Source organism: Paroedura picta, chromosome 7 (assembly GCF_049243985.1).
Source record: "Paroedura picta isolate Pp20150507F chromosome 7, Ppicta_v3.0, whole genome shotgun sequence".
NCBI classification, from domain to species: domain Eukaryota; kingdom Metazoa; phylum Chordata; class Lepidosauria; order Squamata; family Gekkonidae; genus Paroedura; species Paroedura picta.
In genome coordinates, this window is record NC_135375.1 from 5,246,374 (window position 1) to 5,266,077 (window position 19,704).

General features: G+C 57.5%; 1 protein-coding gene across 11 annotated transcripts in view; it reads left to right on the forward strand.

The window, feature by feature from the left end:
* Positions 1 to 19,704, forward strand: part of UNC13B (unc-13 homolog B) — a 148,883-nt gene that overhangs the window by 102,373 nt on the left and 26,806 nt on the right. For all 11 annotated transcript variants that reach the window (XM_077346631.1, XM_077346632.1, XM_077346635.1 and 8 more), the window contains 9 exons: positions 1,733 to 1,902; positions 4,067 to 4,182; positions 5,487 to 5,650; positions 7,009 to 7,159; positions 7,657 to 7,725; positions 9,588 to 9,677; positions 12,720 to 12,854; positions 13,294 to 13,427; positions 15,402 to 15,487. In XM_077346631.1, coding sequence (XP_077202746.1) covers positions 1,733 to 1,902; positions 4,067 to 4,182; positions 5,487 to 5,650; positions 7,009 to 7,159; positions 7,657 to 7,725; positions 9,588 to 9,677; positions 12,720 to 12,854; positions 13,294 to 13,427; positions 15,402 to 15,487 — 1,115 coding nt within the window. The remainder of the gene's footprint in view (positions 1 to 1,732; positions 1,903 to 4,066; positions 4,183 to 5,486; positions 5,651 to 7,008; positions 7,160 to 7,656; positions 7,726 to 9,587; positions 9,678 to 12,719; positions 12,855 to 13,293; positions 13,428 to 15,401; positions 15,488 to 19,704) is intronic.

A 19,704-nucleotide genomic window follows, 5' to 3' on the forward strand; every position in this document is an offset into this window, starting at 1 on the left:
GGAGGGATCATGGGTATGAAATTGGGGTCACTGTGGGTGAGCAGGTAGTTGTGAGTTCCTTCACTGTGCAGGGGATAGGACTAGATGTCCCTGGAGGGCCCTTCTAACTCTGTGGTTCTATGAGGCAGCCAAGCAGAGCCTCTGAGCCACACATGTGTCTCCATTGAGCAGGAGAAGAGGAGATACGTTCGGGGCTGCTGGGGGCAGGGGCTGTCGTCCAGCTTGTTTTTGGCAGCCCTGGGCAGTGAGGGGCAGAGGCGGTGGCACCGGGTGGAGAGGGAGGACGGCTGCAGGGCTTGTTCAGACTCCCCGTGGCCAATCAGAATCATCCCCCATTCCTGCATAGCCTTTTGGGGAAGAGCATCAGGCGGCTTGCCTGGGAAGATCTTCTGCTTGCCTTCTTTCTAGTCTGCAGCGTTTGGCACGACCGGGCAGCAGCTTAAAAGGTGCCAGTTAATGAGCTCTGAATCTCCCTAAATGGCGCTGGGAGGCCAAGCGGGAAATGCCAAGGTGGCTCTGATTGACGAGGCTTAGCCGATCGCTCCTGACCCATTTCTTCCCTTTCTTCTCCCTCGTTCTTCTCGTTGCCTGGCAACAGAGGCTGCCTTCTTACAGAGGCTCCATGCCAAGCTGTTGGCATGGGCCTGGTGATGATGCTGGGCCCGGCTTTTCCCTTGTGGGGATGCCCCTGTGACGGGCCGGGTCATGATGTGCAGTTGCCCCTCGGTGTGTCCCCCTGACCTCGCATGTGGGCTTCTCCACCTTTTCTGAGTCATGCTTCTGTTGCCATGTTTTGTGTGTTTTGTGTCTCAGGGGCCTCTGTGAAGGGCATGGGCGCGGGAGCTGTAGGAGGAGGAGGAGGGGATCAGAAGGGTTCTCTGGCCAGGGACTCATCCCGTCCTCCAGATCTCAGGTTCAAAGTCTCTGTCATAGGTGTGCCCAAGGGAATGCTTCTGGAATCATTCATTAGGGAAACCGATTTTGACAGAGGATGACCCTGGAGGTCCCTTCTAACTCCATGATCCTAGGATTCTAATCCACAAGGAGGCTGCTAAATTTTGCCCCCTCCTTCCTGCTCACGGGATCTTAAGTTACCCTTTCCTTCCACCCTCCGTCCAGGAGCTCAGTGTGGCACGCCTGTTTACCACTCCGTTTTCCCCACGCAAGGAAGGACCCTGTGGGGTAGGGCAGGTTAAGAGCCCCGACTTCAGGTCCAGGTTAAGAGCCCCAGACAGGCCCTTCATTCTGGGCAGTTCCAGAGGGCCTTTGCAGCGTCCCCAGGGAGGCCTGTGGGGTCCCCGGCTGTGTTGCTGCAGGGGTGACCTGGGATTTGGGGTTTGGAACCAAGACAGTTGAGCGGCCCACCTATAGGGCCCTCCTCCCAGGTGTCCCCATGCAAGCGGCCACCTTCTGCCTGTTCCCTCGCGCAGGGAGGCCCACCGTGCATCCAGGGGGCCTGTTCCTTCTCTGCTGTCGTTCCCATTCTCTGGAATGGGCTCCCTGAGGAGAGAGGAAACCTTCAGGCAATGCTGCAAGGCCAGTGATGTTTACAGGGCTTTTGGCTGGACATAAACTGCAGGCATCTCGGAGGGAGGGGATGTCTGGGGGTTTATTCCCCTTCTTTTAATGTTCATCCTCAGAGGCCTGTGCAGGTTGCTCTCTTGTGCTCTTCAAGCCCCAGCCTGCCCCCGGAGGCTCCCTTGCATCATGGCTGTGATCTCATCCCTTGCAGTGAATGCCATAACTCCTCTGACCGGATCAAGGTGCGGGTCTGGGACGAGGACGACGACATCAAGTCCCGGGTCAAGCAGCGGCTGAAGCGGGAGTCGGACGATTTCCTGGGCCAGACCATCATCGAGGTGCGGACGCTGAGCGGGGAGATGGATGTCTGGTACAACCTCGGTAAGCAGCTTCCGCAGGACCGGCCTCTGTTCCGCTGGCCAGCGGTTCAGCGCTCCCTGGATTGGTGTCTCGGGCGGGCAGAGAGCTTTGTGGCCCCTCCCTGAGTCACAGAGGCTGCTGCGTTGCGGCCTCTCCGGGGAGGAGGTTGAGAGAGAAAGCAGGTTGGCCTCCTCCTCACTCGTAACCCCAAAGGTGGGATCCTGCCAAGAGGAAGCAGTTGAGGGTGCAGGGAAAGAGCCATCAAGAGAGCAGGCAGCTGGTGCTCTGGAAAAGAAGTGAGGGCTACAAAAATCCCTAACTGTCAATATTGCTTTCATCTCAAAAACATGGTGGGTGGGTGGTAAAGAGACCCTCCACTGACCGAGAGGACTCTCTTGGGCAACCCCTTCCTCCCACTTGGTCTGACGAAGGGTGCTTGCACTCGGAAGCTCATGCCTTGCATAAATCTGTGTTGGTCTTAAAGGTGCCGGACCAGACTCTGATTTTATTGCACCCTCGTAGGGTAGCTTAGAGGGTGATAAAATGAAAGAAGGACAATCTCAGTGAGAGAAGAGGCCCACTTTTGCTTTGCAAGCACTGTTGTGCCTTGCCCACAACCTGTTTTGGCTGGTTGCCAACTCCGGGAGTCCTCCAAGCTGAATAACGGGGATGGGTGGAGTCCCCTGAGATGACTCCTGTGAGCCCCGGTTTGCAGGCCCTGGACTAAGAGCTCGCTGGATCTTGCCCTTGAGTTTGGCCCTTTGGCCAGTCACAGGAAGAGAAGGGTCAGCCCAGATGGAATTCAGCCACTGGTAGCTTGTATTCTCCTTCCCTGCCAGAACACTCCACAGAATCAGAGAAGACTGTCCCCAGGGTGCAAATAAACAACGTTTGTCAGCAAAATGTTGAGAGTTTTGCTGTCGTAAGAACCTAAGAGAAGCCCTGTTGGATCAGGCCAGTGGTCCCTCCAGTCCAACATAACTGTGTCACACAGGGGCCAAAACCCAGGGGCCATCAGGAGGTCCACCAATGGGGCCAGAATGCCAGAAGCCCTTTCACCATTGACCCCCCAAGCCCCAAGAAGGCCGAGCATCCCTGCCCCAGACCGAGTGTTGCATCTCTCCCGAGTAACTAAGAGCCACAGATGGGCCTCTGCTCCAGAGAGTTATTCAATCCCCTCTAGAAGTGGTCTGTGCTTATAGCTGCCACCACTTCCTGCGGCAGTGAATTCCACGTGTTAGTGGCACTTTGGTGAAGAGCGCCTTTTGATCTGTTCTAAGCTTCCTGCATATTAATTCCTTGGTGTGCTCATCTCATCCATGGTTGCCCCAGATCTGAAGCCCCATAGCAGCAGGAAAGAGTGGCCTCTGGGGGGGGATTTCAGGTGGGGCGTGAGTGTGAGCCATGTCCAGTTGAGGCCGAGCGGTCTTGCTGCCCTGAGCTTAGACAGGACTGCACAGCCTTTTGAGTGACCACCCCAGACGGAGCCCCCCTTGCCCATCCTGGGATTGGTTTTGGGCCTTGAATGCCTGAGGCCTTGACGTGACCTCCGGCTTCTGTCCTCTGGGACTGAGTTCTTGCAGAAATGCCAGGCCAGATGCAGGACCTTCCCATCAAGGTAGCTTTCCTTTTGGGTAGACAAGTTGTGGGAGAATAGCTGTGGAGAGACAGCATGGTCCAGAGGATGGGGGAGGGGGGGTAAATCTGGAAGGTGCAAACTGGGTGGGAGTTGCAAACGATGTGGGGGCTGGTGAGGGCCAGGTGTTTACGCAGCTCCCTGTCAAGCCTTCCCAGCAGCAGTGGCCGAGCTGATTTTAGTTCCAGCGTGGGCTGTGAGTGTGGTGCTCCTTCCGCAGGCAGGAATCCAGTGGGATGCTGGGAGGCCAGAACAAGAGGCTTTCTGTCACATGGGCCACCCACTTGCGCCTCCCGGACCCTGCAGCCCAACAAAGATGTGCCACGCCCAGGCTGAAAGTTCAGCCCTCCTGTGGGGTCCCCGGTGCCATCCGTGGTGCCAAGACTGCTGGGTTTGCCACAACGGGGTAGAGGCCTTGGCAAGCTGGATGCTCACTGGGCACGGGCCCCTTGCTTCTCCAGCTCCGCCTCTGCTGGGAGGTTTGCCACCCCGGTTGGCCAGGCTGAGAAGATGAGCACCTGAAGATGAGCCTTTTATTCCCCTCTCTAGAAAAAAGAACGGATAAATCTGCCGTGTCGGGCGCCATCCGCTTGCAGATCAGCGTGGAAATCAAAGGGGAAGAGAAGGTGGCCCCATACCACGTGCAGTACACGTGCCTTCATGAGGTAGGCCACAGCTGGGGAAGGGGCATGGCGAGGAGGGGGGAGGCGGACATCTTCCCCTCCGGCAGATCCTCCGGCCCCAGAGAAAACTGCTCTGCGGCAAGACCTCCTGGTGCCCAGCTTGGTCACGCTGTTCCTTGACCTGGTCAGTTTTGAGGGGCGAGCTTGACCGGTGCGTTCCTGAGCGAGTTCCTGAACATGTGGGCAGCCTGTCTGTGGAGGACTCAGTGCCAGTAATAAAATACGGCCAGGAAGTGTGCATCATGCGCAGCTGTGCAAGCAGAGCCAGGCAACGCACAGTGCTTGGCCTGCAGGCAACTCTCCAGGTTGACCGGCTCTGCTTACAAACCTCCCCCCCCCCCCGCGTTTGTGCGTGAAAAGGAGCCTGGGCCGTGTGGCCGCCCTCGCCAAAGGGAAGGAAGCCGGAGCCTCTGTCTGCACAGCCCTGCAGGGTCTAGGCAGGGCTTGCCTTCCAGGAGCAGACGAAGGCCATCCCTGGGCACCCCGTCACTGCGTGGGGTTCGGCCATGATGGAGTAGGCGGGAGAGGGTGCTGCTGGGAAATCCCTTTGCTCACAGTGCGTGTATGGGGGGCGGGGGGCAGGGGGGCAGAGTCCTTATGCCTGTCCCCCCCCCCCCATCTGAGTCCTCCATCATCCAGCACGAGGGCGATTTCATGCCGGGAGGGTCGCAGGGCATGAGAGCCGCCCTAGTCGCTTGACTTCCCTCCCAGCCTTGCCTGTTAACTGTTCCCGGGGGGGGGGGGAGGGGGGGGGGTGAGCCTCCGGCTTGCAGAATGTTTTGCACGGCGAAGTGAGCAGAACCTTCCTTCCTGAAAGGACACTCTGTGGGACAAAAGGTTAAAATGTTTATATTCCCCCCCCCCAGTATTATAAGTGGCCTTAAGACATCCTCAGTTAAAACAAAAGATCAAATGCAAGCCCCAAATCTCCCCCCCCCCCATCCCCTTTTAAAAATGCCTGCCATTCAAACCTTGCCCAACAGCCAGGCCTTGCAGCGCCCCACGGAGGTCTCCTCTCCAGGGAGCCCGTTATGCAGAGCAGAGCAGGAGCCACGCTGGGGAAGGCCTGGCTCTGGGGATGCTAGATCGTGCTGGCGTGGCCAAGAGACGGCTGCTCAGCCAGCGTGTTCAGCGGACGGAGGCCGTCCTTCCGCCTCAGCTCTGCCTCTGCTTCGGTCCCTGGTCAGGAGGCGTCTGGGAAGAGCGTGGCCCTGTGAGGACAGAGTGCTGCTGGCAAAGGGGGCCACTTCTGTCTCATCCAGGCTGGCTTCTGCTTTGTCTTCCAGAACCTCTTTCACCACCTGACCGATGTCCAGGGGAACGGGGTCGTGAAGATCCCCGATGCCAAAGGAGACGATGCGTGGAAGGTTTACTTTGACGAGACGGGCCAGGAGATTGTGGATGAGTTTGCAATGCGTTATGGGATCGAATCCATCTATCAGGCCATGACGTGAGCGCCGGTCCTCGGAGAGCGCCCTTCATGGGGGGAGGATTGGCTGGGGAGCCTGGGGTCCGATAGGCGCAGGGTCAGAATCACAGGGGCGCTCGGTGAGCCGCCAGGGAAGGTGGGATGGTGAAACCTCAGGAGGTCAACAAATCCTCCGAAGACGGTCCTGGGGATGACGGTCCTGGTTCCTGGCAGCAGCCCCTGGCCAGAGGGCAGGTGGCAGGTGGCAGGTGAGGGGAGGACCTTGGCGGGCTGCTGCCGGTCAGGTAGGAGTCAAGACAGGCCTTGGGAGGCCGAGGGCCTGGCTCCCCAGAAGGCAGCCGCATCCCAGACATGACCTCCCCAAGTGCTGGAGCCCAGAGCCTGTTCTGTGCCCAATGCCTGGCCAGCAAAGGGAGGCCGTCGGAGAGCCCTTGAGGGAGGCTGCCGTGGGCCTTGTTGCTTCAGGATGCCCAGGGTGGTGCCCAGAGGCCAGGCTGTGCCCCCCTGCAGGTTCTGCCTGTGTGTCAGCTGGGCCCAGAGAGCCTGTGAATTCCTTTGGGCTCATCCTGCCTTCCCCAGGAAGGAAAGTCTCTCCTTTGCATTTTCTCATTTAATTGCTCTCATTAAACTGGAAAGTAAAAAAAAAGAGACCCCATCTTGTAGGAAATCTTAAAATTATTCTAGCAGCACTTGAGCTTATGGGATGATTAAACAATCAAAGAACGTCTATAAATAAGGCGAAACAGAGCTTGAGGAGGGGTTATGGTGGGAGGCAGCCTTTCATTAGCAGAACCAGCAGCAAAGAGAGGGGAGGGGCACGTTGGAGGTGCGGACACGGGGGGTGGGGGTGGGGGGGGCAGGGGTACTAGCTCTGCAAAGCAAGAGGGGGATGGTGCAGAAGTGGCCCTCTTGGGAAGGGGCCTTTGGCTCTGGAAAAGAAGAGCAACAGACCGGCCGTGGGGAGGGGGGGCTCCCAGAGGCCATCCGGGGGGGGGGGGCAACACTGTTTAGCTCTCCACTGGTATCCCATGGGAGGAAGCATGTATGGCTGGTTGCCTTTTCTTGCAAGATGTTATGGGTTATACACTTTAGGAACGTATGTGTGTGTGTGTGTGGGGGGGGTTCTTGCCCTCATTGCTGGATCCCCTGGTCCTGTTTTCTCTGCAGGCCCATTTTGAGCAGCGCCCCGGTTGCTTGTGTGGGGCCTGTTGGTGGCCTGACCTCTGCCGGGTGTCCTGCTGAGCGGGGGTGGGGGAGGTGGCAGGGGGGGGGATGGGGGCATGGGATGTCTTCCTGCTCGGCCCGTTAGCGAAGGCCTTCTGGGCTGAAGGTGCGGCTTGGTCCCCCCGCCCTGAGCCCCCTGCCTCTTGCCCCCCCAGGCACTTTGCCTGCCTCTCCTCCAAGTACATGTGCCCCGGTGTGCCGGCTGTGATGAGCACCCTGCTGGCCAACATCAACGCCTACTATGCCCACACCACGGCCTCCACCAACGTGTCTGCCTCGGATCGCTTTGCTGCCTCAAACTTTGGGGTGAGTGTGCCCCCCCCTCCTCCTGTGCTCCTCAGGGGTGGTGGCTGAACAAAGGCATCGGGGCAGTTCCTCGGGCCTGGCCCATCCTTCCTGCCCACTCCACCGCCCCACTGAGAGGGGAGAGGAACAGGAGCACATCCCTGCTGGGTCAGACCAGTGAGGCTCCACCTAGTCCAGCCAACCCGTTCCTCTGGAGGTCCAGCGCCTGAGCGACAAGGTCAAGGCCTTCCCCTGAAGTTGCCCCCTGGAGCCTGCTGGTGTTGGGGGTGCTCGTCAGGGAAGAGGGCTTGCATGCCCTGAGTACCAGGCATGGGTACCTTTGGGATGAGCGGGAGACGAAAGGAAGCCAGGCCTTCCTTTCCCCAGCTTCAGAGGCCTCCCTGGCGCAGGAAGGAGTTGGGGGTGGGAGGTGAGCGTGGCAGCCTGGGGGCAAACTGGGGCATTGCCTGACCGTGTCTTCTCTCTCCCCTCCTCCCCTCCTCCTCGCTGCCACGCAGAAAGAGAGGTTCGTGAAGCTTCTGGACCAGCTGCACAATTCGCTCCGCATTGATCTGTCCATGTACAGGGTGAGTGGCAGCACGGAGCCCTCCTGGGCCGCCGCCTTGCCCAGGAGGCCAAAGCAACGCCCTCTTCCGCTCTCTTAGCCCCAGCTCAGTCTGGACACCTGGAAAGGGCAGGCTGGCCTCTCCCCAACCGGCCCAAAGCACTTGGCATCGAGAAAGATCCCACCGAAGGAGCGGTGGAAGTTTGCTGGAGGAGGGTGGGGGGTGGGAGCTGATGAGCGGCTGAGAAGCGACCTCCTGCTGGGCATTTACCTGCCTTCTGAGCCCGCTCGCTCGGCCGTTGTGAGAAGAAGCCGGCTGCCCTGGGCTGACTGGAGCCTGGCTGGGCCCAGCCTTGGGAGGAGGGGCTGCAGCGTCCTTCCCTCAGCATTCCAGGCCCCCCCCTCGCCACTGACTGACCCCTCCCCTCCCCTCCCCTCCCCTCCCCTCCCCACCCGCTCCAGGCCCATCACTGGCCATTGGGGGGGGGGGAGGTCAACATGACCATATATGGTCCTATCACCCAGTAAATGGGGCAACAAATTTAAAACCTATATTAAAAATAAACTCACTCCCACCCACTCAGGAAACCCTTCCAGGGCCACCAAGAAGCCCCAGGGCTGCACAGAGCCCTGCTCCCACCTCTGCTCCGCAGCAGAGCTCCCTTTGGGCCAGCCCCACGGTTTGTGCCCCTCTTGCCTCAGTTTGCATTGAGTGGGGGTTGCCTGGGCAGCAAAGTGCTTGCAAATAAAAGTTATGCCCCACTGGAGCTCTCGTGCCAGGGGCTGGCATTGGCATTCCCTGAGCAGCACCCACGCTGCCCAGGAGCCTGTGGGGGAGCCACCAGCCGGCCTCCCTTCTGCACCCCCAGGTCGGCCTAACGGGGGGTGGGCGTTCCGGGGCAGCCACTGTCCCCTCGGCCGCTTGGTGCCTCTCTGTGCTGCGTGTGGAGACCACTCGTAGTTTTGTGCTCTGAGCTGCTAAATAGATAAGTGAATCATTGGCCAGAGACACTGCAGGGAAATGCCCTCAGGGAACAGCATAATTATACAATTGTGGAATAATCCTGCTCATGATGGCGGGGGGGGGGGGGAGGAATCAGTTGGGTGAGGTGCTGGTTCATCTGCAGCCCAAAATAGTCTCCGAGTGTGAGCTCTGCTAAAATGTAATGAGGTCTAATTTGTAAGGATCAGACTGCGTTGTGCAAATGGGCTCCTAATTGATAGTCCCTGTAACACAACTGCCGTGCCCTTGGGGTGGTGCCAGGACAAGCAAGGTGGGTTCTTGCTGCAGCAGGCCTCCCATGCCAAAAGTATGAAGAGCTCCGATCGCAAGGGGCCCTGGCAGCACGGGGGCACGGGTTGGCAGCCACCCCGCCAAGCACCCACCCCAAGGGAGGGGCGCTGCCACATTCCTTTTTGTGGTCAGAGCAATGCTGTCCACATCCCAGAAAGCATCAGATGTGTGTGTGTGTGTGGGGGGGGGGGGTTGCCTTGTGCTGATGCACTTAAGGTCAGAGCAGCTTGAAGCCCTTCCGGGTCACCTCAGTGCCCTCAAGCAGCCCCATGAAAGCCAGACGCTGCCTGCTCCTGAACCAGAGCCTTGGTCCATCTCGCCAGACTGGCCACAGCTCTCCCGGGTCTTGGGCTTCCTCAGCCGGGGGCATTTCCGGGCAAGCCCCTCGAGGTGTCAGCTGAGATCTTTCAGCCACGGCCCTGATGGTGATGGGGCCCATCCTCTCGCCATGGCTGGCCTGGAGCCCCTCCCCAGGCAGTTCAGGAGGCCACTCTGCTTTAGGGGGGGGACGGGGACGGTTGCCTGGTTCTCCTGTGTGCCCCCCCACCCCAGTGGCTGTTCCAGTGCTGGGCTTGCTTTTCTGCCAACAGAACAATTTCCCGGCCAGCAGTCGGGAGCGCTTGCAGGACTTGAAATCCACGGTGGATCTGCTGACAAGCATCACGTTCTTCAGAATGAAGGTACGGATCCATTCGTCTCTCCAGGGCCGAGGCTGCCAATACTCCCGGGGAAGGCTGCGTGCCTTGGGGAGAGCACCAGGGGAGGGGGCCACGTGTGCCTGGTCATGGCCCATTTGGGGGCTGCAGAGCTCCTATTGCCTCAGAAGATGTGCAGATCTGGCACTGAAACCCCCCTCCCTCCCTCCCTCCCTCCTTCTGTTCCTTGACAGGGATATGACCCCCCCCCCACCTGCTTTGCAGTTCTATCTTTGCCAAACATTCAGGTGCCAATTAATTAAATGTTTTGTGGTGGTGGGGGGTTGTAAATAACCGAGGGAACAAAATTAAATACTGGCACAAAACAAGATGCACATTATTCATCGCGAGGGCTGTGGATTAGTAATGAAACCTGCCTCTGTGCTTTTCAGCTGACAATAAAACGGTGTGACAGATCCTGACACCCGTAAACACGAGTGCTGCACTCTGTAGCATGCTGTGCCAAAGCAGGAGGCAGGCAGCTGTCTAAACTCTGTCCAAACATGCAGGATGGTTTCCCTAGAATAGCAGGGCCTGTGTTGCCCTGCCAGGCGTCTGAGTTCCACAGGGCAAGAAAGGGAACGCAGGGCCTGCCGGGTGGTTCCCCCCCCCCCTTCTGAGGTGCCCACCACCTCCCTGCAAAAGGCCGTTTTGAAGGACTGAACTAAACTCTTCTGGGCAGAATTTAGGCGTCTAAGAAGCATTTCTCAGAAGACCTCTTCTCCAAAGAGAGGTTCCCAAACGAAGAGGAAGGAGATGTAGGCTTATAAGTGCGGGAAGGAAGGGCCAGAGCCAGACCTTCAGAGGCCGCCAGACTCTTTAAAATAGTGTAATCTGATGTCTAATTCTGAACTTCCCGCCAATGTGCAGGTTTCTTTTTGAAGGGTATGGCCAGGTATGGGCAGGACCAGTGGCGAGGGGAAAAAGATTCTCTGTTTGTGCCACTGGAAACAATAGAGGTTAGGAGGGGGCACCTTCTTTGCATGCCTGTAGAATTGGATCACCTGGTCCAATCTTTGTGAAACTTGGGGGTTCTTTTGAGGAGCTTCGCTGCAAATTTGGTGCATCTGCCACAAGCCCTGCCCCTTCGGACCACAGAATAGAATCATAGAATCCTAGAGTTGGAAGGGGCCATACAGGCCATCTAGTCCAACCCCCTGCTCAGTGCAGGATCAGCCCTAAGCATCCTAAATAGACGGAAAAGGAAAATGTTGGTCCCTTGAAACTGCTTGGCTGAATCACTGTTCGGCAATTTGGTCAAGGCTGATTAGCTTAATGGAAAGCGCGATACGGATCAGATTTGTACAAAAAAAGTGTCTGAATCAACATTGATTTGGGCACTTTTTGGAGCATCTGAAACAAATCGCACCTGCCTGTGTAGCAGTCCTGGACTTCCCTGGTGGCCTCCCACTCGAATGCCCACCAGGACTGACTCTGCTTGGACCAAGCCCTGTGAAGATAGGTTGAGGGACTTGGGAATGTTCATCCTGGAGAAAAGGAGGCTGAGAGGGGACATGATAGCCCTCTTTAAGTATTTGAAAGGCTCTCACTTGGAGGAGGGCAGGATGCTGTTTCTGCTGGCTGCAGAGGAGAGGACACGCAGTAATGGGTTTAAACTACAAGTACAATGATATAGGCTAGATATCAGGAAAAGGTTTTTCACAGTCAGAAAAACCTTCCAAGTCTATGGTTCTGTGATTCTGTGAATCTCTTCTGAGACTGGGCAAGACCAGGCTACCCAGGGCTGTGGAGGTCAGGCGAGAGGCCAGCACAGGCGCTTTGCCGCTGCCTCCTCTGCCGTGTGACTCTGGACTTCCTGGGTGGACCCTGCCTAGCCCCCACGACTGGACAAGACGGAACTAGCTTCGACAAAGTTCAATATCTTTAGGACCGTGACTAGACACAGGAACGGTGAATTATACTAGGCTGTCAGGTAGGCCTTTTCCAGCATACAAAGGAGGGAGATGCTGTCTAATTATGTCTGGTTAAAAAGAGAGAGAAACGTTTTTCATGCTTCTGCGGATGTTGGTGAGAATGAAAACAGTGTCCAGTTGATACACCAGCGGCAGCTTCCTTTTCCAAGGGAAACTCTGTTGGGGATGAGGGAAAGCAGCAGGGGTCGGGCTCCCTTTGGTGGAAGGGGCTGTTTGTGCAGCCTTGGAGGCACGGAGGCATTTGCTGTTGGTTTGGAGACCTTAGTAAGAGGTCAGGGCTTGCATGAACTGTTATCATGCCTAGAAGGCTGTGAAGGTGAGGATGCCTCCGGTGCACTTTGGCACCTGCTTGCTGCACTGCCGAAAGAACCCTCCACTGATCTTTATGATCAGGGCACTTGGGTTTCTAGCGGTAGAACCTAAATTGGACCTGGCAGGGACCTTGGGGCCTGGGCACCCTCTGTTCAAGGTATCCGTCCTCTAGGGCAGGGGTAGTCATCCTGTGGTCCTCCAGATGTCCATGGACTACAATTCCCATGAGCCTGGAGGACATCTGGAGGACCACAGGTTGACTACCCCTGCTCTAGAGGATCTGATAAGTGGCAGATATCTTGCTGGACCATTGATATTAGGAGACCCACTTATGTGGGATGCTAAATATGAAAGATAACTTGGATAGACAAGATATCTGTCTTAAAAGAAAAGGTTGATTGCTGAAGACTAATTTTGATAGTAATCTAGGTAGAAACCAACTTTAAAGAAATACAGTTTGATTGATTGAATATAATATTGATGAAGTCATACGAAAACAAGACTGTGCCTAGGAACTCGTTCCGCTTATATTGTTTGATAAAGTTCTTGCCATCGCCAGCGGGAGAACGACTCCTTCCAGTCTCCCCCTCTGGAAGTCTAGCGTGTGCCACCTGCCAGTTCTCACTTCCTCTCCACGTGCAGGAGAAAAGATCCAGAGTTCAGTAGCACCTTCAAGACAGTCTGTGTCAGGGGAGAAACTGCTTCTTCAGCTCTTAAGGTGCTGTGGGACCCCTGCTCTTGCCTGCCGCTCCAAGGGGCCGCTCTTGGCTTTCCTTTCCAGGTGCAGGAGCTGCAGAGCCCTCCACGGGCCAGCCAGGTGGTGCGGGACTGCGTCAAGGCCTGCCTGAATTCCACCTATGAGTACATCTTCAACAACTGCCAGGAGCTGTACAGTCGCGAATACCAGACGGACCCTGTGAGTGCTGCAAGAGGGGCGAGCCCACGGCTACTGGAGGGGAGGGAGCCCCTTTGACCCCCACAGGCTGGCAGGGTCCCCCTCCCTCCCCCCGGGAATGGGCAGCTGCCGATCTCTGCCCCTGGCAGGGTGGCCCTTCAGAAGCCCTTGCTCTCATGCTGGGGAACAGCAGGCCTTAGACCCGTGTGGGCAGATGACAGGAAGCTTGAATTAATGGGACTGTTGCCCAATGGAGTGGCTGCGGAACGGGGGTGCCGCCTGGTGCCCAGCAGGAGCCAAGCTGCAGCCTTCCCTGCTCACCGAAGTTTCTGAGTTGACCTGTTGGCATTTGGTGGAGGTGGCAGCAGCAGCGGCGGCAGCAGCGGCGGCAGCGGCAGCGGCAGCGGTGGGAGCGTCAGAAGGGTGGCCACTGCCATTTTTGTCTTGTGCCTGTTCTCAGAACAAAGCTCAGGATGTGCCCCCGGAGGAGCAAGGCCCCTGCATCAAAAACCTGGACTTCTGGCCCAAGCTCATCACCCTGATTGTCTCCATCGTGGAGGAGGACAAGAACTCCTACGCCCCAGTCCTGAACCAGTAAGAAGCCTCACTGGAGCGAGCCTCTCCGGGGCTGCAGCGTCCCCTGTGTGCCTTCTGGCTGCCTTCTTTGTCGTGTCCCTGTGCCAAACATTTATTCTGTCTGTCTGTCTCTCTCTGTCTTGTCTGTCTCCCTTAACAATACCCTTGTAATTGGAATGCTGGAGTTTGGAAGGCGTTCACATTCACACACCTTGCCCATTAGAGCCCAGAGGTCAGATACGCACCTGGCGAGTGGGGGTGAGAGCAGTTTCCCTTCTCGCTTGCCTTTCTGGGGTGCCGGGGGGGGGGCATTTCTCCCTCTGCATGCGCATGCACAGGGGCTGGCGTGTCGGGCAGGCCAGAGGGTGGCTAGGCAGTGCATGGCTCAAGAAGGCAGGGGGCTCCAGAAACATCAGAAGAGACACCAAAGGCGGGCTCAGACAGCACCCAAGGGAGGTCGGCAGGATAGAATTGCGCCCTGTTGCTCTTTCTGGGAATAAACCATCATTTTTCCTACTGGATATGTATTTTTTTTTACTTTCCTGGTTCATTTATACCTTGCCTTTCTCGTTGAGACTGAAGATAGATTTCAGAATTAGGAAATAAAATAATGGAATCCCTTCAGCCCATTCTTAAGCACTGGGCACAGATGGGTTTGAACCGAGTTTGAGTTGAGGGGCACCTTTAAGACCAACCAAGTCTACATCTGGGTAGAAACTTCTGTGTTCATGCGCACATCTTCAGAACATGGAAGCTTATAAGCTCTCCCAGTTCCAGCCCGCCCTCTCCAGCCCTCAGCACGGCAGTGGTTGGGTCTCCTCCGTGGCCTTTCCACAGATCCTCCCTTAATCCTCCCCCCTCCCACTGGGTTCCAACCCTCTGTCTCTCCATTGGCTCCCAGCCCTGGCAATCAGAGTGTGACACTCACTGCCAGACTGGGTTGACCTGGTGCCTGAGAGTTTCTTCCCCTCACCTGGGCAGCCTCGGAGCATGCTGGGTCCATCCTGCAGGACCCATGAGTGGATTTGCATCTGGGGCAGCCTCCTGACTCCAGAACACCTGGGAAGGATGGGGCGTGGGATTGACCTGCCTGGGTCTACTGAAGCTGGTCCTTCCTGGTCACCGGGGTAAAGCCCTCCCCCCCCCCGCCCGCTTCTTCCCCCTGCCAGTGGTTGTTGGTTTCTCTCCCGGGTTGGCTTGGCCCTGCTCTTCCCATGTCCCTCGGCGTCCTCCTCCAGCTGTCCCCGCCCTGCTTGCGGGCTCTCTGGGGGTGGCCTCGTGGGAGGGACCCTGTCGGTCCAGCATGACGGCCCCCACGGCTTCTCCCCAAGTGCAGGTCTTGAGGGGAGGCAGGGTTGAGTGGGGCCCCAGGCCAGAATAAAAGTTTGTGGGTCTTCAGGGAAGCCTGACTGGATTCAAACTATGCCCTGTTTCCTCAGACCAGCATGGCGGCCCACCTGGTGGGCTGTATTTATTGAATAAACTGAAGCTCCGTTTTCTCCTCAGCCACAGAACTTACTTCACAGCGTCATTGTCCCTGATCATCTTGTGGCAGCCCTGGGGAGGGGGGGGGGGAGAGAGCTGTGTTTGTGCTGGAGCCCAGGGTCCTTGGCAGGGTAGGGATTCGAACCAGGGCCCGTCAGTCATCACCACCCCTTGCTGGGCTGAATTGTTCAGGATGCTGCTGTCCAAGGGGCTTCCTGGGCAAAGCGGGGCTGGGATTTCAGGCAGCCGCCCAGCCCCGCCGTCTCGGACTGGCTTGGGGGAGAGCCCCACGGGCGAGAAGTCAGTCAGAGGAGACGGGGAGCTGAGGGGGAGGCAATGCGTGTGGCATTGGAAGGGGCGAAGCTTAAGCCGGGTTCTCCGTGTGAGCGTCTGGCCTGTCCCTCGCGCAGGTCCCGTTTCCTTCCTCGGTCAGGGGCCCTTTCCAGGGGTCCCTCGACGGCTCCCCCACAGGAGGGCGATTCCCCACCTGTCCGCTTTCCCTGCTAGGTTTCCTCAGGAGCTGGCTGTGGGGAAGATCAGTGCCGAGGTCATGTGGAATCTCTTCGCTCAGGACATGAAATATGCCATGGAAGGTGAGTGGGCCAGCCAGGGCTTGCAGTGGCTTGCTTGGGAGACCAGTGCTGGCATTTTGCACGTGGCGGGGGGGGGCTGCGGGGGGGGCGTCAAGCTCTGGCCTGGGACGTTGGCCGAGGCTGGGGTTGGGCTGAGGGGCTGGCTGCAGCTCCTGACCCAAACCTCACAAACAGGCCGGGCCTGTGGCAGCCCTGGGACCGTCCCATGTTTGCTTTCGCTTGGTTGCTAGGTAACCAGCTAGATATCTGTCTGCTCAAACGGAGACCTGGATCCGCTCATCGTTAAGTTTTGTACTTAATGGTACAAAATTAATCCCTCCGCTGACGTCTGTGCTCTTGTGAGGAGGCGGGAAAGATCCTGGGCGGTTTCTCAAGGCAGCTGTGGCCACTCATAGGGCAGGTCTCCCTTGGCCGCCTGGCGCTTCTGCTGCCTCTTGGGCCGGCCCTGGGTGCTCCGGATCCCACCAGGAGACAGACTCCTGGCCGGCCTTGGGGCAAGGAAGGAGCAGCTATAACAGGAGGATGGGTGAATGTGAATGCACATTTCTGCTGGCGTGGATGGGGGAGCCTCACGGTTACCGCTCAGCTGTCCAGAGCCTCCTCTTTGTGGTCCTTGTGGCTTCCGTGCGGAAGAGGAAGGCAGCGCGGGGGGGGGGGGGCTGGGCCTCTGATGAGTCTGCTTTGCTATTAACCAGGCTACTGTTTTCAGAGTCTTTTCCCACGTGGCCACTCTGTTCTACACAGGTTTGGAAAAGCTTTCAGTGCCCAGGCGTGGACATGTCCTGTCCCTTCCTGAGAGTCCAGGGCTCCCTTGCTCTGCTTGGGCTCAGTTGTGCTGCCCCTCTGCGGTGTAGCCGGTGTGTTCCAAGTCCTTCTGTGCTCTGCGGTGGGCTCTTTGGGCTCCTAACCATTTCTGTGCTGTCCTTTTTTGTCCTGTTTGGTTGCTCTTCTCAAGTCCTGGATAAATGTATCTCCCCCGAGAACTGCCGTGGTAAGAACCTTCGAGGCGTGAGTCGCTCCAGGCAGTTCCCTTGTAGCTCGCCTCTGCTCCCCCTCCACCCCCGCCCTTGCTGTCGTCTCCCAGGGGCCAAGGTTTGGTGCCCTGCCTCTGCGGCCACACCTGGAAGCTGAGCTCAAGTATGTTCAGGAGCCAGCAGGTTCTAATGAAATTATTTTATTTTTATTTGGGTTTTTATACCGCCCTTCCATACAGCTCTGGGCGGTTTACATAGAACGTTGTAAAAATAGTTACACAGAACACTATAAGAATCTGTCAGATAACAATTCATAACACAGCATAGCTTGTCAGCCCAACAGTTTGTCAACAGAACAACAACAGAGGCATATCCTTGGGGAGGTCAGAGGGTTCAGTCAGGGAAGGGGCTGGATTTTGTGGATGTTAGCGAGCCCTTCCCTTTCACTTCCCACAAACTGTGCAAAACTGAATTCCTCGAGAAAGCTTTTTGTATGCAGGCAACAGGGTAGCTCTGTACAAAATGATTCACAAAATTATTTGTATGAATTTTTAGGGATGGTGGTCTTGGTGCAGCTTGCTATTCCTGCCTTGTAATTTTGCCTGTTGGGGAGGGTTAGGGTTTCCTTTGGGTGGGGAAGCAGGTGACGGGTGGGGGGGGGGCTCTGCTGGGGGCCCTTTGCCTCTGGCCCAGAGTGGCTTTTGGACCTGATAAGGAGCTGGCAGGGGCTGCAGGGCTGCCGTGTAGGATGCAGCCCAGCGATGTTTGAGTTTCGTTTGTGGCTCACATTTCTCTCTTCTCTGTCACAAGCCCTTCCAGTGTTTCGCATACGCCTGGTCCTCCTTAGTGGAGGTAAGAGTTCTCCCCCACCCCTCCTAGCTTTGCAGGTAGCAGATCCACCCCTCCCACATAGATACGGGAGGGAAGCTGCCTTCAGAACTGTGCGCTTCCGCCTCGACTTCCTTTGCAGCTCTCTCCGCACAGCTGGAGTGTTTTGTTAGGGGAGGCCTGCTTGCGGCCCTCCCTTGGGGTGGGGAGAATGATTCCTGAGCCTTCTGCTTCTAGTTGGTGTGCCAGTGGCTCCGTGTACTCCTTCTAGCCTCCCAACCGTGCAGCAGACAGCCAGTGGCTTCGAGTGGGGTCTGCCTCAGGGCTTCCCCTGGGGCTGGGGCTGGGGCTGGGGCCGGGGCCGGGGCCGGGCCTGGGGCTGGGGCTGGGGCTGGGGCTGGGGCCGGGGCCGGGGCCGGGGCCGGGGCCGGGGCCGGGGCCGGGGCCGGGGCCGGGGCCGGGGCCATCTGCTTTGGATTGAGACTTTCCCGTCTCCTAAGAGTGGGGAGAAACCCAGGAAGAGACTGTTCAGTTCCATGGAGAGGCTGTGTCCTGTCCATAGATGGGAGGCCGTCCTGCGGCTTCGTGCTGTCCCTTGTGCGTGTGAAGCAGGCCTCCAAGTCACTGCCCTCCCCCCTGTGCTGGCTATTTGTGACCCCCATAGAGTCTGGTCATTCTTCACCAAGAAATGCAGATAATTTATTTCCAGAGTGGCTGCATTGGGGTCTGGCAGCACTTAGGAGCCCAACTAGATTTGGGGAGTGTGTGCTTCTGAGAGTCAGCACTCCCTTGCCGTGTAGGTCTCTAAGGGGCTCCCGGCTACAGTCCGGCTTTTCTACTGCGAACCCACATGGCTGCCCTCTGGGGCTGTCTCTGGTTGCTTTTCCAGAGCTGGTTCTTGTTCCTTCTTGCCGGCTCTTGCAGGCCCCTCTGAAGCTTCCTCCCAGCAACAGGGCTGGGCTGTCCCTGTCCCTCTCCTCTCGGAGGGCTTGGAGCCTGCCTCTGCCCTTCCTGACTTGGGGCACGTGCAGGAGGGGGGCAGAGCTTCTGGCTCCTTTTAATTGGGCAGAGGAGTTCTACGCCTCTGGGAAAATTTTAGATCACTGGATATTTTCCAGAACTTGCATGTCCACACGTGGGAGTTGCAGATTTTAGCCATTTCCAGTTAAATAGAAGCAAGAGTATTTTGTGCCAAATGTTGGGCTTCAACTGATTAATGTCTTGGCAAGGAAGAAAGCTTCTGTGTGTGTGGGGGGGGGGGGCAAAGGAGGGCTGTGAGTTCTGTGGTGGGGCTGGCCCATGTGGGGGCGGAGCAGCTACCCACGGAACCCAAGCAAGTCCTCCTTCCCCATCAGAAAAGGCCAGAAGGGAGGGCAGTGAGGGAATACTCCTCTGAGTTGCCAGCTCTTGGAGGGACTGGGCAGTCGTTCTGGGCAGGTGTTGCCGCCACCACCTGATCTTGGTACGGGATCGCCTTCTGAGAGGCTTGCCTTTCTCATTCTGATTGTGAGGCCTCACCCTTGTCCTCCCCGCTGCCCAGTTCTTGGGTCACAGCGAGATCGGCATCTGGCTGGTGTGCTGCCCACCCAGCGCCCGCCAGATGCCCTGCCGAACCTGCTGGAGGCGGGGGCCGCCTGGGCGCTGCAGTTCCCTGGAAGCCAAAATGTTAGTCAGTCGGACCTTAGCTGTGAGGCATCAGCGAGCTCTTTTGCGGATAAAGTCTTGTTGCTCCGCTGGGGCCTTCCCACCACGGTTGATACAGGAAGGGGACTGGAGGCCTTTGGAGGTGGCGTTTGATGGCTTTAGATTGCTCTCTTTCCCCAAGGTGGACCAGTTGCTGGGGTCGCTGAGGGCTACCATTTCCCCCTTCGGTGTAGTGGTTAGGAGTGCGGACTTCTAATCTGGTGGGGTTGGGGCTCTGCTTGCTTTTGGCATCCGTGGCAGAAGGCCTTTCCTGGCCACTCAGAACAGCCTTTTGATGCTGTGGGAAGTCTGCTAAGCTCCAGGCCGACTGACTCAGCCACAGGAGGGCCACGCAGGCAGTCCGTGGCCTCTGCACCACCCCAGTGCCCAGGCCCGAAACTCAGAAACTCTTGTGCTGTCATTACCTGCCTTCCCTCCGGGAGCTCCAAGAGCTGTCTGGCCCAGGGGAGTGGTCAGCGAGTATGGGCTAGTGGTTAAATGCTGCCCTGGGAGTTGGGAGACCTGGGTTCGAATCGCCCCTCTGCCATAAAGCCTTTGGCCCCCCCAGGTTCTCCAAGACCTGGCTGAATCATAGAATCCTAGAGTTGGAAGGGGCCATAGAGGCCACCTAGTCCAACCCCCTGCTCAACGCAGGATCAGCCCTAAGCATCCTAAAGCAACCAAGAAAAGTGTGTATCCAACCTTTGCTTGAAGACTGCCAGTGAGGGGGAG